The 16,892-nt window shown below is 43.7% G+C and overlaps 1 protein-coding gene across 9 annotated transcripts in view; it reads right to left on the reverse strand.

Annotated features, from left to right (window-relative positions):
* Positions 1 to 16,892, reverse strand: part of ARHGEF28 (Rho guanine nucleotide exchange factor 28) — a 273,307-nt gene that overhangs the window by 92,888 nt on the left and 163,527 nt on the right. For all 9 annotated transcript variants that reach the window (XM_070517954.1, XM_070517955.1, XM_070517951.1 and 6 more), the window contains 2 exons: positions 6,387 to 6,508; positions 2,609 to 2,892 (listed from right to left, as the gene is read on the reverse strand). In XM_070517954.1, coding sequence (XP_070374055.1) covers positions 2,609 to 2,892; positions 6,387 to 6,508 — 406 coding nt within the window. The remainder of the gene's footprint in view (positions 1 to 2,608; positions 2,893 to 6,386; positions 6,509 to 16,892) is intronic.

A 16,892-nucleotide genomic window follows, 5' to 3' on the forward strand; every position in this document is an offset into this window, starting at 1 on the left:
CATTTTTCAAAAGTGGAATATGAAATCGATTCCATAGGTTGTGACCAGAATTTTCTTCTAAAATGGTATAGAATAGAAAATATCAGAATACATTTCACATTACTTCATAAAATGTTTGTTTAAATTTTGTGTGCATATGTGTGTGGGGAGTGCTTCACGGTTTGATAAGCATTTCTTACTGTGGCTCATGGTAAAACAAAAAAAGGTTTTAAAAATATATGTTTTAGAATGAAACACTTATCTTGATCACCCAATTTTGTTGTATAGTTTTTTAAAATGAATGGTGCATTGCTTGTTTTCCCCTGGTAGCTTCTCAAAACAGCTATTAAGTTTTAATAACATAATGGCTACACATTGTGCATATTTTACTTTCACCAAAATATTGTTTCAAACCTTAGAAGACTTACAACATAGGTCCCAGTCAGCCTCGTCCCTGTGTTAACCTCAGCTTTTTTGTGTGCCCCGAAATTTCTCCTTCAGGAAAAATTCCCAGCCTCTCAGCCTATTATTCACGTCTTAATGAATTGGGTGCATTTCAATTTGAGTTCATTATCAATCGTGCTACACATTCCCAGCATGACACCCAGTGAAGGGAGGGCCCCCTGGCCACCCGAGAGCCCAAACAGGGCTTTCTGGGGATGGCAAGTGCTTTCCCTCATCCCCACATTGTGCAGTGGAGACAGAATGCACAGGAGATGCAGTCGGCCTAGGGGACCAGCAGGAAGATTCTTCTCTAAGGACGTCTTCCTCTCCATAGCCCCACCCCCACTCCAGCTGGAATATTTTTACAGAAGCTTCTAATCACCTTTACCCAAACTGGATAGTTTGTCTTATATTCCAAAGAGGTACAATTCTATCCACAGCAGTGAGAAACTTCCCAGAGCAAGACCACGACCAGAACGTATAGTTCAGACAGCCTGTGAACGTTTGCACAAGCAGAACAGAGAGCCCACAGCGGGCCTTTCCTCCTCTGTTCCTAAGTGGCTCCTGTAAAGAGCTTATTCACCTCTCGAGATCTGGGTCGCAAACTCAACAGATCTTAAAGATCCTACCAGAATGCACTAATCACACACAGTTAGGTGGATTTTTGCAGAACTGTTTAGAATCTTGCTTTGACTGACAGCTTCTTGTCCTAAGCAGATACGTGGAAAACCCAAAATGTCCCATTAATTCTGTCTGCAGCAATGACCACTTAGCACCTTTAAAACCATAATTCACAAAATACGAATCTAAAGAAAAGCTTTCATCTTTTATGTTATCAGACATTACCCTTGGTATCAACATCTGTTAAACTTTCACAGCCTTGAATTGCTGTGGACCAGTGCAAAGGATAGCCCAGTGATTGGCACCTGGTGATTGATGCTTCCCCTCCCCCTTTCTCTCTTTTCTGATCAATTAAATCTCTGCCAGATGTTCATTCATAGATAATATTTATATATACACTCACAGATGTATGCGTATTCTATTCTCATTTGTATGCATGATTTTGTGTAAAACTGGGCGTATAATCAGAGATCTAGGGCGTGGGGAAAAAATAAACTATGCTCTAAGGAAAGTGGGCAACAGGATAAAATGAAACCAATGGAAATTTGCCTATTCCCTAAGGAAATCAGATAACAGGCTGAATGGATAAGAAACAGATACAAAGATATGGACACACACTCACACGCACACACATATATAAAATCACACCATATACAATAAAACTATTGTTTTAACGATATTTTTGTAGATACAAGAAAATATGCATAAAGTAAGTTACAGAGCTTAAAAATAAAACAAACACCCACAAGCCCATCCGACTTGAATCCTGAACACTGGTCATACCATTGAAACCCTTTTTATTCCTTTCCATTCCGGCTCCCCACTTTCCCCATTGGGTATAACAACTACCTTGAATTTGGGGATTTTTTTCCTCTTCATTCTCTTGTTTTTCTTTATAGCTTTAGCACATATGTACATGCCCTGTATTAATAAATTGCTTGATTTTACATAGTATAAAAGTGAAATCTAACTGAAGCATTTTGTGGCTTCTTTTTGTTCAACTTCTTGTTTCTGAGATGCATGTTATTATGTACGTAGATGTGGCCGTAGTTAATTCATTTTCACTACAGTATGGTATTCCATTACATAACTATATAATTTCTCTATCCATTCCCCACTTGGGTTATTTCCTCCTGCTACAAATACTCATGCATATGTCTCCCAGGACACAGAAGTAACACTGCTGGGTCATAAGATCCATGCATACCCAACTTTACAAGATAATGCCAAATTATTTTCTAAACTTGTTACACAATTTTCGCTCCTATCAATTGTATATAGGAGTTTCCGTTGTATGCATCTTCACCAAAATACAGTATTGTTAAACTTTTAAATTTTTAACTGTAAAATAGCATCTCACTGTGGTTTTCCTTCTTACATTTTTGTCAGTTTTCTTAAGTGTCTTACTTTTAAGTCAAGGAATATAGGAATCTTAAAGGGGGCAATGTTTTGATGTAGAGACAACAGTGGTGGGGACAATAAAAAATAAGAAAATAGAATTTTCCAAGTCCAGCTACAAGGTTCTTGATTTTCTACATTTTTCCTCTAGAATATAGTACCTTACCTTCTTTTCTTTAGGTGACTTGGTTCCTTTTCAAATCCACGAAGACCAAACGAAGGGTTCAAATTGGAAGCATACGAACTAGATGACGTGACGGACCGTCCGGCTTCAGGATTCGACATCACCTCCCTGCTCTCACTGAGCGGGCCCGTGCCCGTGCCACTGCCGGCCTCAGTGGGAAGAATGTGCTTGCAGCTCTGAGGCCCCCGAGGAGAACCCGCGGGTTCAGGGCAGGCGTTTGCAGTGACTCCTTCTATATTAATGTAGTTAACATCCAAATCACCAACCTGGTAGTCGAAAGAAAATTATCTGCTGAGCAAAAGCAGGAAAGATCGACTTGGCTAAGAAAAATAATTTCCCCAATTTAAAAACCTTCTGCTTTATTGATCTTTTTTGTCTTGTTCGTTCTTGATTTTGTTTTGTTTTACGTGAGCAGAGAAGTCTGTCTTTCAGGCTACGTTCTTGTCCTCGGCTGCCGTGCCATAATTCACAAGAGGGAAGACAACGACACAATGCTTCATAAAGTCCGTTATGACAAAACCAGAAACCGATTATGCGTTTAACATCGTATGAACCATGGACTCAAAATGAGGGGAGATGTTTTAAAAACTTGAGAGAGAGACTAAAGAGTAAGCAGCTTCAATTAAAAAGCAGTTTATAGCAATCTGGGTAACCAAGGTGGCAGAGGTCACAGAAATCTGAGTCTCCTAAAAAAACAACGCCAAACAAAAATCAGAGCACATGAAACGACATAAGATACATGGACTTAGCATAACCAGAGGACAGACAACGTGCCAGACTGCAAATTACCTGTAAATAATAAAATAAACCTCAAAGCTCGGCAAGCAGCCAGCCATACTCCTGCCATCAGCCTTTGCAGAAAGTAAGGGCAGTCTGAAAAGGTTTGCATGGCAGAGAGATGGGGAGCTGGTAGGGGCCTAAGACTGATCTAAAGTCATCGCCAGGAAGAGACAGTCCAGCCTGCAAGTGTGAAAAGAGGCCTCTAAGGAAGGGGCTTATAAGAACTGGTGATCTGAGGTGGCGGAGGTCAAAAGGCATCACCTCTCGGGGAGAAAACAATAAAAAGAAAGAACGATAGCACCATTTAGAGATAGGGTGGTGAAGGGGAAATGAAGCAAAAGGGGAAAATTTAGGGTCCTAAATCGACTGTCATAATAATAATTTACTGAGGCAAAAACAACCAAGGAATGTTCAAACTAGTGAGAAGAGTCAAATGAGTAAGAGGGCATTTACAGAGACTCCAACTATCTCCCCACAAGATCCTTAACGATTTAAAGAGGAGAAACAGTAATTACACTGAAAAGAAACTTGGTGGATCAAACACAACATCACCAGTAATGGGACAAATTGCTGTCGTGTGCCTCCTGACACAACGCACTGAGAAGAACACAACATTGCTTCTGTAACATTCCTCCAATCACACGTAACCAGAACCTAACAAGGAGGAAACAGACAAACCTAAACTGAAGGACATTCTAGCAAAAACAAATAAATAAAAACCTGGTCTGTAGTCTTCAAAATTATCAATGTCATGAGGGGCAAAGACGAAGGAACTCCCCCAGATTAAAGGAGATTAAAGAGACATGACAACTAAATGCAACACGTGTCACTGAATTTTTTGCTACAAAGAACATTATGGGGACCAGTGGCTAAAAATGAATAAGGTCTGTGCACAGCTAACAGTACTATATCAGTGATGACTTCCAGATTTTGATAACTATACATGCTCATGTAAGAGAACGTCCATGTTTTTAGGAAAATACACCATGAAAGATTGAGGAGTAAAGGGGCATCATATTTTCAATGGACTCTCAAATGGTTAAAAAATATTTATATACATATTTTAAGCATTTGCAAGCACACACACAAACACAGTCAGAGAACAAGAAAGTAAAATGTGGTAAAATATTAACTTTTGGGAATTTTGAAAAAGAGTATACAAAGATCCTTTGTACTAAATTAGGTAGGCTCGAAATGATGTCCAAATAAAATGGTTTTTTTTTCAAAGTAGTTTATGTGACAGAGTACTTTTCAAAGTGGTTTTTATCATGTGAAGTTCCTCATCAGGTAGGTTAATAACCTTGAGAATTCATGGGAAACAGCATTGCCAACAAGATACAATCCTTACGGGGTTCTGTGCCAGGTTAAGGGGAAGGAAGGAGATTAGATGAGATTCTTTCCAGATATTGCTAGAAATTAAATACGCAGAATTTGGACTCCTCATGTTGTTCTGCTATTCAGATGGACACAGGAACAGTAAAAAAAACCTATACGAGAACTATACTACACTGATATAGTGAACCTTGTGACTCATATCCAGGATTTTAGTTTTATTTCTGTTTTCATTGCACAAATTCAGCAATCTTCTGCCACATTTCAGTTTATCAGTTAGGCTGATTTGACTTCTCTTTAAACGTGTGCTTTGCATTATTAAAGTAACACTTCTCTCACTCAAAATATTCCCAACAGAATATGTACCCTAACCTCATCTTGGTTTTAGGAAGTTTTGCATTTTTAATGTATCTTACAACATATAAAAACATAGCTTTCCCTCACATGATATTGAATCAGCTTTAGCTACTTGAGGTAAATGGAAATATTGCAGTATTTGCTGAGGCTCAGAACAAAACTAAGGACTCAAGAAGTATTTCATTTAAACACTGAGAAAATATGGCAACAGAATAAAAACCCTTAAAATCAGAAGATGGCTTGAGCACACCAAGTCCAGGCACCCTATATCTTCAAAGAATGTTCCACAACTCCCACTTTGTCCTAAACTCTGTGTCTCATCCTAGATTTCCATATCTAGGGCTGACATTCAGCTACTTTACACCAAAAAACTGTACCAGTTATTTATAGCTGATGTCCATTCTGATTTATGGGTTCCTCTGTCATTGTGAACATCATCCCAACCTACGCCATTTACACTGTGCCTTTGACGTAACTGTGTTTTATAACACAAAAGGAAAAGGTGGAGACATTGACTAAAGGGCTGAAATTGAGCTCTACTTGACAGAAAAAAGGTTATATCCCAGAAAACACCTATTAGGAATAGAGTACCATATATGCATGCTAACAACAACAGGGTAAATGCACCGGATTGTTTAGCGAGCATCTTCTATGAGGATGAGGTTTTAAAGTCTGTGGAGAAGGCAGAATCACTCATGAATTAGGGTGTGCAGAAATCTCCAGATGTATACCTATATTTTAATTTTTATAAATACTAAAATTTGACGATCACCGAGCTACAGAAAAAGTTTCCCTGTAACGTGACGCCATTCCGTCTTCACACTAAAGCTCTATAACCTCAGTCCATGTCGATAGGTGTGCTGTAAGCATTGAACCAGCAATTTCTGAGACAGCATCATGCGGGGCTGGCCCCAAGCTCTTGCTCATAACCATTTGCTGGATCTGAACACAAACATTGCTTAACCAGGCCATATACACACTGTTTTTTGAAAAGCTGTAGAGAATAAATCGGCCTCCCAATTGTCATTCCTCTTGAGGTCCCCTGGAAGAGCTCTCAACTCTTCTCATTTGTCTCGAGACCCCTCCTGTGGTGGCTCTTGGTGGGGTGAGGTGAGCCTTGCCCCGAAGGGGGCCCTAAGTCAAATGCTCACATGATGAGACCACCACAGCATCACCCGGGCTGCCCTGAGGCTGAAATTCTCCAAGAAGAACAACCGTGCTGACTCTATTTCTCACAGCCTCAGGTCTGGAAAGAGGGCAGAGCCGCCTGATCGCGTCAGTCACTCCTCACCTGGTCTGTCACCATACAGTTAGCATACACTTCATCGCCCCCATTCAGCATGTCGGACAGCCGGCCTGCAGCGAGGAACTGAGGGGGGTGGCTGGACTTTTTGATGACGTCAAAGGAGCGATCTAGAGGAAAAATGAAAATGGGACAAATGAAGTCGAAGGAATTTAGTTTACAGTCAAGCTTTACCTTCTTAATCAAACCATAAGGGGAAAAAAATCAAGATTCCTTCTTCTTCTTCTTCTTTTTGTTTGTTGACGAGGAAGATTGACCCTGAGCTAACAACTGTGCCAATCTTCCTCCATTTTGTATGTAGGATGCTGCCACAGCAAGGCTTGAGCAGTGTGTAGGTCCACACCTGAAATCCAAACCCACGAACCCCAGGCCACCAAAGAAAAACACGCAAACCCAACCACTACGCCACCAGGCCAGCAACATAGATTCCATTTTTTAAGATGACATTTTGCTGTCTTCACACATTAATATCTACATGCAAGTATTTTCTCTTCTATATCCAAACCTTCTCAGTTATCAAAAACCTGCATAAAGAATGAATAGTTCTACATAGATAAATACGTGCCCATCTCAGGCACTAATTTTCCAATCCCTAGGGATTTTTGTAAAATCAAATTTTTGTCTTCAGTTTGTAACAGATTAAACGAAAATTCATTTCACCTTATAAATAACTTGGAAGCATTAGTGATTGTGCTGCAGTGCTCAGGCTCCATGACCCTTTCCTAAAGGACCCACTACAGGACAGAGTGTGGCAGTTCCAGCTCTGCACCGCCTGCCGAGTACACATAATCTCATACAGTGAATTTGCCTCAATTTTAGTTACAGAAATGTTTTTGCCTGCTTCCACGTTCTCAGCTTTGCTCCAAATAGATGAGGCTGCTCAAAGTCGAGTCCCAGAGAGCTGAGACGTTACTGTACTTGCAGGGAACATAAGCGGCTTCGCTAACTCGCTTAATCCCAGATACCTTTACAGAGTTTTCTCATCTGTGAAAGTGGATGATGATGAAGCTTTCCTCACGGTGCGGTCATGAGGATTAAACAAGTTCAGACGTGCAAAGCACTTAACCCACGCCTAGCACTTAGTAACTGCTCAACAAATATTGTTGCTGTTATTATATTTTGTTATTGTTAATAAACAGTGATTTTAATCATGTGCAACGTCAGGTACAAGGTTCTTAATGCTAATCGTAGTGTGTTATCCTCATTATAGATTATCAGTATCTGTAAATGACTTTAATAGGATGGATTCAAAGTTATATCCATAGCAAATGTGATCTTCACATTCAGGTTTTCTTGAGTGGGGACAAAAGGACAGTGTTGCCTCTGTTCCACCAGACATGGCACTGATCTCACCACCTGTCTTATTTATGTCATAGCATAAAACCCAGCGAAGCCCACGGGAGTGAATCAGGAAATGAAAAAGATCATAGCCGATGGGCTGATGTACTAGGAGTGGAAAACTCGATTCTTTCATAGAAAGTCTCGGATGACATTACAATAGTTACAAAGATAGGTGAACCGTAGGAGTCAGATGGCCCTGGCTTCAGATTCTGCATCTATATCAGCCTCCTCCCCACAGAACACCCAAGCGAGATGTTTAATTAAGCTTCTCGAGGAAATGTACAATGTAAATGGAATGCATCACCCTCTTATGTCTACAAGGTCTTTTATCAATTTATTTAAATAGCTCGTAAGATAACATACAAAGCCCACAAGTACTTCACAAGCATAACCTTCACGACCAATTATACATTTTCATTCTAATTATACAAAATAAAAGCATCTTCCAAAGGTCATCAATTAAGAACCTGACAAAACACTTTCAACATGTTCTGAAGAAAATACTTGCTCATTTGTCATTGTAAAGAATATTTTAAAAACAATCAAATAACTCAGCACGGCCCTCTGAAGTGGAGTTAATCCAGCTTAACCGCTCCACGGTGTCGAAAGTTCAGACTATAAAACGCCTGGCATTTCTGCCATCACACTTGAGGCTGTTCATACCCCTGATTACCCACTGCCGTCCTGCCAGATTAAGACTTCGTTGATAGCTAGACTGACTTAAGAACTGACAAGATATTGAACAAAATAATCGACGGGTTTCATTTTAAAAACAGAAGCCAATGAAATATTACCCAATATTACCCAAACTGTCTGGTGCCCATGAACGCACTGACCAGTCACCCCACAGCCAGGTTCTGAACTAGCAAGAGAGCGAGTTCTGTGTTCAAAACGCTGACTGCTCACTCTGAGGACGAGCAGGACAAGTAACTACTGTTTGCACACACAGGAAGCCACCTGGACTCAACTTTCCTTCCACAGACAAATGTCCCTAGCCTGAGGGGCGGGTCAGAATCTATAAGAAAATCACACGCAAGAAGCAAAATAAACTAAAAGATGGCAGGTTACTTGGACACTAAGTTGGGGTCTAATTTGTCTTCTGCAGGATTAATTTGATCAGTGTTTTAGAAAATGATGTGATTTATTTACAAAGACAGGTCCATAATCTCTTATCTGCAATTCTGAAATCTGGAAAGCTCTGAGAATCAAAACTGTTTTTCATAAGTTTGGTTCAAAAGCATATTTGGTGAAAAAATGTAGCCTGAACCCACACGAGGCCGTGTTTAGACTCTATTGACCCCACTTGGTGCGGACGTTCACACAGTTTGCTGCAAAAATATTAGCATGCCTGATGAGGGCGCTCCCTCGCTCTCTCCTACGGGAGTCACATCACGTATAGTATAAGGGCTATGCCAAAAAGATCTGACAATTCTGAATTCCAAAACAAATCTGGTCCCAAGAGTTTCAAAGAAGACAGCATGGATCTCTATAAAATTAACCATAGCAGATATCAGACCAGTATTTCCCAAGATTTTGCCATTCCTCTACCAAATTCACCATGTGCAATATCTACATATCACCTGTATTATTAGATTCCATAGTTTGACTCGCCTTTTCTTTAAATAAAACTGATTTTCAAAGAAATGCCTCGTCCTTACTATAAACTGAAAGCCATTATTCCCCATCAAACGTAGAAGGGAATTATTCATGGTAAAACAATGAAAGTGAAACACTGAAAGTACATTCTGACTAAATGCAGTTGTCCGTCAAAGGCAAGAGTCTACAAGGCAGCTTTCTCTCTCGTAAAGGGAGACTGAGGATCCAGAGACGGGAGACGCAGGGGCGCCAAACGGCCTCTCTCCCTGAATCAGCAAAAAGATTAAAACAAAACGGAGGAGGAAATACCTGCCTTGCTCTGTGATTCACGGCGCTGAGTGTCAGGTTGGGACACCACCTCCAAGAGCGACGGTCCCCAGGGGCATCTGCTCCGTCACTGAGGTGATGATTCCCCTGAAACAGTAAGTCTTGCTGGAGGGGACAGGACTGTACAAAAATCGTAGGACAGTAGTGAGAAGGGAAAATCTCGGCCTTGACTCCCAATCTGTCATCCACAACCTGCCATGTAGATTTTCTGGGTCACTCGCTGAAACTATTTATAAAATTGGCCCAAAAGTCCTTTTCAGCGCACCTCTCTGGAGCACCCTAGCCTCTACTTGCCAAAGGACACAGGTGACGGGATCTAGAAGCGAACACAGACCGACAAACCAAAAGGTGACTTACAAGGCCTCCCCTGCTTTATCAACCTCAATACTAGTCACTGCAAATAATGGGCTTCAAACCTGCAGAAAAAGATTTATTGTGGAAAGAAAACAAGTCTTTAAAAGGACTCTCAAATAAACCTCAGCTACAGATATTACAGTGACTAATTGCTCTACAGTGTTTCAATCCATTCAAAGAAAAAGCTATAATGGTTACATTTTTTTAAAAAAATGATGTTTTCAAGATTTTCAAGATATACGATTTCATTACTTCCATATGTAAACACTTGAGCAGCAAATTAAGCGAAAAATTACTGCCAAAAAAAAACCTGTCCTTCAGGTCCTTTTTCAACGAGCATATAGAAATAATTTGCAATAAGAAAATCAGCTCTTTGCCTTAAATTAATGCTGTTTTGTAAATAGTTTTTCTTAGAAAAAAGTTAAGCTTACAGTGTGTAGATAGCACTAATTTTTAATAGTTGGTAAACTCATATTTCAGAGACAGTATAAGAATAATCAAAACTCAACTCCCATCCTAATGGCTGCAAATTTGAAATCAGTGAAGAGAAAAGCACCGCAGTAGTTGAGACCAAGGGCCCTGTGCTGCTTGGATTCAAGGCCCTTCTCCACCATCTGTGTGACCTTGGGCAAGTTACTCAACCTCTCTGTAACTCCATTTCCTGATCTGGAAAATATCGATGATAGTATATCTACCTATAGGATTGTTGTAAGGATTAAATGCTTTAACATTTTAAGTAATTAGAATATAATCGGACACAAAGTAAGCACTATGACAATACTTGCTATTATTGTATAAGTCAATGGGATTGTATAATTTTTTGTTGTTGTTTTTTTAAAGATTAGTCCTGAGCTAATACCTGCTGCCAAGCTTTTTTTCTTCTTGTTCTGCTCTCCAAAGCCCTCCGGTACCTAGTTGTATATTGTAGTTGCAGGTCCTTCAGGTTGTGCTATGTGGGACGCCACCTCAGCGTGGCCTGACAAGCAGTGCCACGTCCGCGCCCAGGATTCAAACCTGTGACACCCCAGGCCGCCGAAGCGGAGTGTGTGAACTGAACCACTCAGCCACGGGGCCAGCCCCAGAGGTTGTATAGTTTTGACACTTTTCTGTAGTTTTGCTCCTTTCAAAAATGATCTCAACCTTGGTTATAACTTCACATGTTTAAAACCAACCGAGGGCAACTGGAATGCACAAAATCTTCCCTCTGCTCCACAAAGAGCTTTTAAATGGTTGTAACTCTTTATTTCAGTCTTAGCTCACGTTAAGAAATCTTGAAAAGTCCATCCCGAACGTGATAAGTGGGAAAAATAAAGTCAAAGTGCCCGTGAGATTTCCCTCCAACCACTCAAGGACGGGCCCTCCGCACCGGGAGGGCTCACCTGCAGGATGAACAGACAGCGTTTCTCAGGAACAAAGCGAGGATTTCAGAAACTGCGGCGTTTCACACGGTGACGTGGACTGGGGCCAGGCTCTCCCAGCAAGTGCCTCGAGGATAAACAGTCGCGGGGGACGCCCAGCCCTGCCCTCTCCCCTTGTTCCCAGTGCTCTGCAGTGGGACCCGCGGACTCTGCCAGGACTCCCCGAGGCAGAAATGTTCACAGGCACTTCCTTGCTGTACCAGAGGCTCTGGTTAGGACACAGAGGCAGCTGAAAGCCAACATTTTTGCCCGCAGAAAGAAGGGGAATTGGTACTGGGATGGGGGGGAGGGGGGATGGCAGCCGCGATGCCTCCCTTTGCTCTGACACTCACGATCGCCCCAAATCTGGCAGGAAACAGTTAACAGCACAGACCAGCCTCGGGCATGTGCAACCCGACTTGACTTCTCGTGAAATCCAACTCTCCCTCCAGAAGCTAAGGGCCTTAGAGCTAAAGGAAAATGTGGCCTCCTTGCCCGCTTATGTAAGAGACCCACACCCAGACATAAACAAACCCGGCCAAGGCTGCCCTCCGCAAACCTGCTGTGACCTGGTTTGGCCCACGCCGGGTGCCAAGCTCCGGCCGGCCGGCCGGCCCCAGGCGCAGAGGCCTCTCTCCCCAGATCTTGCCGAACAACAGCCGGCTGCGCAGGTTGCTTTCTCTGTCTCTCTTTCTCTCTTCCTTTCTTTCTTTCATTCTATTTTAATCCTAAAAGTTTAGGAACACAGTAGGATTTACAGAGAATGACCAACCACCACAAAAGGAGTAAGGCTTATTTTAGAGTTCAGATCTCAGCACTGCACTGAAACAGCGCCCATCACGGTCACCAATGACCGTCCCCTTACAGAATGAGGCGGTCAGTTCTCAGGTCTCACCGGATGTGACCTACAGCAGCATCTGACACAGTTAATGGCTCCCTTCTGCCCCTCTGCCTCCAGGACACCGTCTCTCATCCCGGCCTTGCCTTCTCGGTCCCCCTCATCTTCTGGATTTTGGTAGACTGCCGGGCTCCAGGGTCAACCCTCAGACCCTTCTCTCTCTCCCTCTCTCCACTTATTCCCTGAGTCATCCACCTACACGGCATCACATCCCATTCGATGACGATGACCCCCAAATTTTGATCTCCAACCCAGACCTCTCCCCACAAGCACCACTATCTCCTTGATATCTCCACCGAGTTGTCCAGCTGCCGTGTCACACACGACAGGCGCAAAACGCAACTCTTGATTTTCCGTCTCTCCTTGGAGTCACCTTGACTGTTCTTTCTTTCACAACCAAACAGATCCAGAACCTGATCCTTGCTCATCTCCTCCACTGCCACACCAGGGCAAGCCGCCACCGTCTCCCGCCATAACCAATGCAAGACTATTGCCTCCGAACTGGTCTCCCAGCTTGCATTCTTCTGCCTTCACAGCCAACTCTCCAGAACAGAGACGGAGCAGACTTTTCACAAAGGAAACCAAATCACGTTGCGTCACATCCTGACACTGCACAACTAGCCAGTGGCTTCCCATCTCATCCTGAGTAAAAGCCAAGCTTCATGACAACCAACAGCACCTTACCTAAATGGCGCTACCCGTGTGTGCATGAGGTCAGGGGGCGGGAGTCCCACACTCCAAGCAATTCTTGGACATCAGCTGGGTGTCCCACCATTCAACTCAATTCTGACACTATCTATGCTGAGACAGCAGACACATTCCTCAGGTTAGGGGCTCAGTCCCACAAGACTGTCCCCACCCCACCCCCACTTCAGACGCCAGTCACAAGACAAGGTTGTCACCTGCGCTTCTGACTGGCTACAAATCGGAGGTTCCCACGACCCCCTCTCCTTGGGTTGATTATTTGCTAGAGCACACAGAACTCAGAGAAACATTGTGTTTACTAGATCATCACTTAATTATAAAAGGATCTAACTCGGGAACAGCCAGCTGGAAGAGATGCACAGGGCAAGGCATGGGGAAGGGACATGGAGCTTCCATGCCCTCTCCTAGCACACCACTCGCCCAGCACCTCCACACGGTCACTAACCTGGAAGCTCTCTGAACTCTCCCTTTGGGTTTTTATGGAGGCCCCATTACATAGGCACGATTGATAAGTCATTGGCCACTGGTAATTGAACTCAATCTCCAGCCCCTCCCCTCCTCAGAGGATGGGGAAAGTCCCCAGTGTCTAATCACATGGCTGGTTCTCCTAGCAACCAGCCCCCATCCTTAGGGCCAAAGTCTCCTCATTCACATAGGAAGACATCTTTATCACACTCATCACTTAGGAAATCCCATGGGTTTTAGGAGCTCTGTGCCAGAAATGGGGATGAAGACCAAATATATATTTCTTATTATAAATCACATCATCACATTTACATAACCTGACCCTCCTCCACCCTCACCCAATCTCTCCAAAGCTTGTGAACTGCCCTACTCTAGCCACACTGGCCTTGCTGGTCTATGCCTCAGGCCATTTGCACTTGCTGTTCTCTCACCAGGACTGCTCTTCCCCTGGATATCCACATGCCTCACTCCCTCACTTTCCTCAGGTCTCTACTCAAATGTTATCCTATCAGAAAGGCTCTCCATGGGGCCGGCTCCGTGGCCGAGTGGTTAAGTTTGCGCGCGCCACTGCAGCGGCCCAGGGTTTGAATCCTGGGTGCGGACACGGTACCGCTTGTCAGGCCACGTTGAGGTGGCGTCCCATATCCCACAACTAGAAGGACTTGCAACTAAGATATACAACTGCGTACAGGGGCGTTTGGGGAGATGATGCAGAAAAAGAAAAAAAAAAAAGAGAGACTGGCAACACTTGTTAGCCCAGGTGCCAATCCTTAAAAAAAAAAAAAAAGAAAGGCTCTCCGTGACAATTATATATGGAAAATAGTGACCCCAGGCCCTGCTTTATTCTCCCTCATACACACGTCACCACCTAACACGTTACGTATTTACTGTATATTGTCTGTTTCCCTCTACGAGAACGTAAGTTTCAGGAGAGCAGCAACTCTGAATCCCCAGTGCCTAGGACCATGCTAGGTACGTCGGAGAGGCTCAAGAGACATTCTCTGAAGGAGAAAATAACTTCTCACTAAGAAAAGGACAGAAATCTCGTCCAAGGGACGACTGAGAGACTGGGCGCCTCTGGTCTAGCCAAGTTTTCTCAGACTCTGGAGGCCTTCTGTGTATTTCCCAGCTGCTCCTGTTCTGCTCCATGTTGATGGGAGTGTCATCTTCTTTCGCTCATTCATTCATTCACTCCCCCGTTCATTCATTCATTCTCTTGGTCAACGTTTACTGAGTGTCTACTGGCCACCAGGCACCTCGCTACCTGCCGGGCCCTCCGCCTCCAGCCGTGGCTCTTAAAAACAGCCTCAAAGCAAGGTCCTCAAGGATGATTCCCAGGAAGTCCCGGACCGCCTCTAAACAGCATGAGGCGCTCCTCCTCCTGCACCCCGAGCCCTGCCCGGCCCCGTGTCTTCTGTCCTGTGTGGTCTACAACACTCGGGTGATGAGAGAATTTTATTCTGCCCTCCTGGAAGGACAGGCAACGTCCTGGTGGGGTCTGAGCTAAAAACAGATCCTCCCACTGTGGGACCACCACAGGGGCCAGGCGCTTCCTGGGGGGCACCTCCTCTGGCCCCTGACACATCCTCTGGGGGCAGGAGCCCAGGAATATTACTCTTTAATCTCTTTATTTAAAATATCAGGTAGGTTACTCTCTTACTAAGGGAAAAATAGGACAATCGAGCAGATTTGCAAAGTAAAGGTACTGGAAGAAAATGGCCAGAAAAAATTAAAAACATTAAAAGGCAGAGAGTAGAGGCGAAATATTAGGAGCTTCAAGAGTCGGCATCTATTGGACACCTGCGGGCTCCACCGTGGGTGCTCACGCGGGAACACCACCAGGACGGCTAACCCGAAGACAGCACTTCCCAGGAAGCGGGCACGGTACGCTTTATATAGATGAACTCATTCGACCCCCAAAACAAGCCTTGAAGCCATAGTATTTATTATTTCCATTTTACAGAAAACGTGGTGCTGTTGAAGCAACCTGTGAAAGTCACACAACTAATAAATGGCAGCTCCAGTAGGCAGTAGGCTAGGCGGTTCGAAGTGCTTTATTTAATAATTGGGTTACTGAGGATCCTATTTTGAACCAAAGAAAATGAGAAAATGGTATTTGAGCAATGTCTGGCATGTTCCCATTAAGAGTTTCATTAATGTGTGACAGGGTGACTTGTGCCCAGGTGCCTCTGTCCACCTCCTGGGCCTTGTCATCCGCCCTGGAGATTTGCTGCTGAAATATGACGATGTGAGTCTTGCTGAGAAAACATTCATAGAACAGTAAATATACGATTTCACTTCATTTAACCACACAAGAACACGCAAGATAATCAGAGGAAAAGACTGGAAAGATAAGCTAAGACGTTAACTGTTATTTCCAGGTGAAGAGCACAAGTGGTTTTTATTCTCTTTCCTATCCGTAATTTCTAGATTTCCAACAATAACCATTTTCACATTGAAAATAAGAGAGGAAACAGATTTTTTTCTTCCCTCCTGAATATTAACCCTGAGCTAACATCCGCCGCCAATCCTCCTGTTTTTGCTTAGGAAGATTGGCCCTGAGCTCACATCTGTGCCCATCCTCCTCTACTTTATATGTGGGATGCCTACCACAGCATGGCTTGATGAGCGGTGCATAGGTCTGCACCCAGGATCCAAACCGGTGAACCCTGGGCCTCCAAAGCAGAGTGCACAAACTTAACCGCAGGGCCAGCCCTGAAAAATCAGTCTTTTTAAAAAAAATTTGCCTCCTTTGTAAAAGACCAGCTGTGGGATCTCACGCAAAATAGTAGGTTATCAGTAAAGGCAGCATATCAGAGAGCGTATATGTGAGTGGACTAGTGGAAACGTTCCACTCCGGAGCGCATAGCACTGTTTTTACCCATCTGCCAACCCCACTCTCGGCAACCACAGGAGGTGCTATCATGTTCGTCCTGTAGACAAGAAAGCTGAGGCCCCAGGAGAGTGAGTCACCGCGACTTCATTAAGTGACGGAACCAGAAGGCACACACCGGGCTGACAGAGACAACCTTTCTCACCACAGCACACGAGCCCCAAATACCCAAAGTCAAGGGAACTTCTGAAAGGTACAGACAGTCCTTTCCCCAGTGGCCTGAGTGCTCCAGAAGAAAGAAAAAACCACCCTCGCCAAGGAAAGTGACCATTTTCAGGGTAAACTGTCGCTTATCTCCTTGCCTAGTCTTCCTCTGAGGTTCTCATAGGATTCTCCTGCTATTAGTCTTGGCCTGGAAAATCTCTCGGCCTCACTCCTCTGGGCTGGACTTGAGATTATAAAGAGGATCCATTCAAATCTCAAAACCATCCTCAGCCCAGGAGTTTCCTGTGTGTCGTATGTAAGCTAAAGTGACTGAAGATTTTCGTCCATACCAACACGGGTCTGGGAGAATGCAG

The sequence above is a fragment of the Equus asinus genome, chromosome 9, assembly GCF_041296235.1.
Source record: "Equus asinus isolate D_3611 breed Donkey chromosome 9, EquAss-T2T_v2, whole genome shotgun sequence".
Lineage (NCBI taxonomy): Eukaryota > Metazoa > Chordata > Mammalia > Perissodactyla > Equidae > Equus > Equus asinus.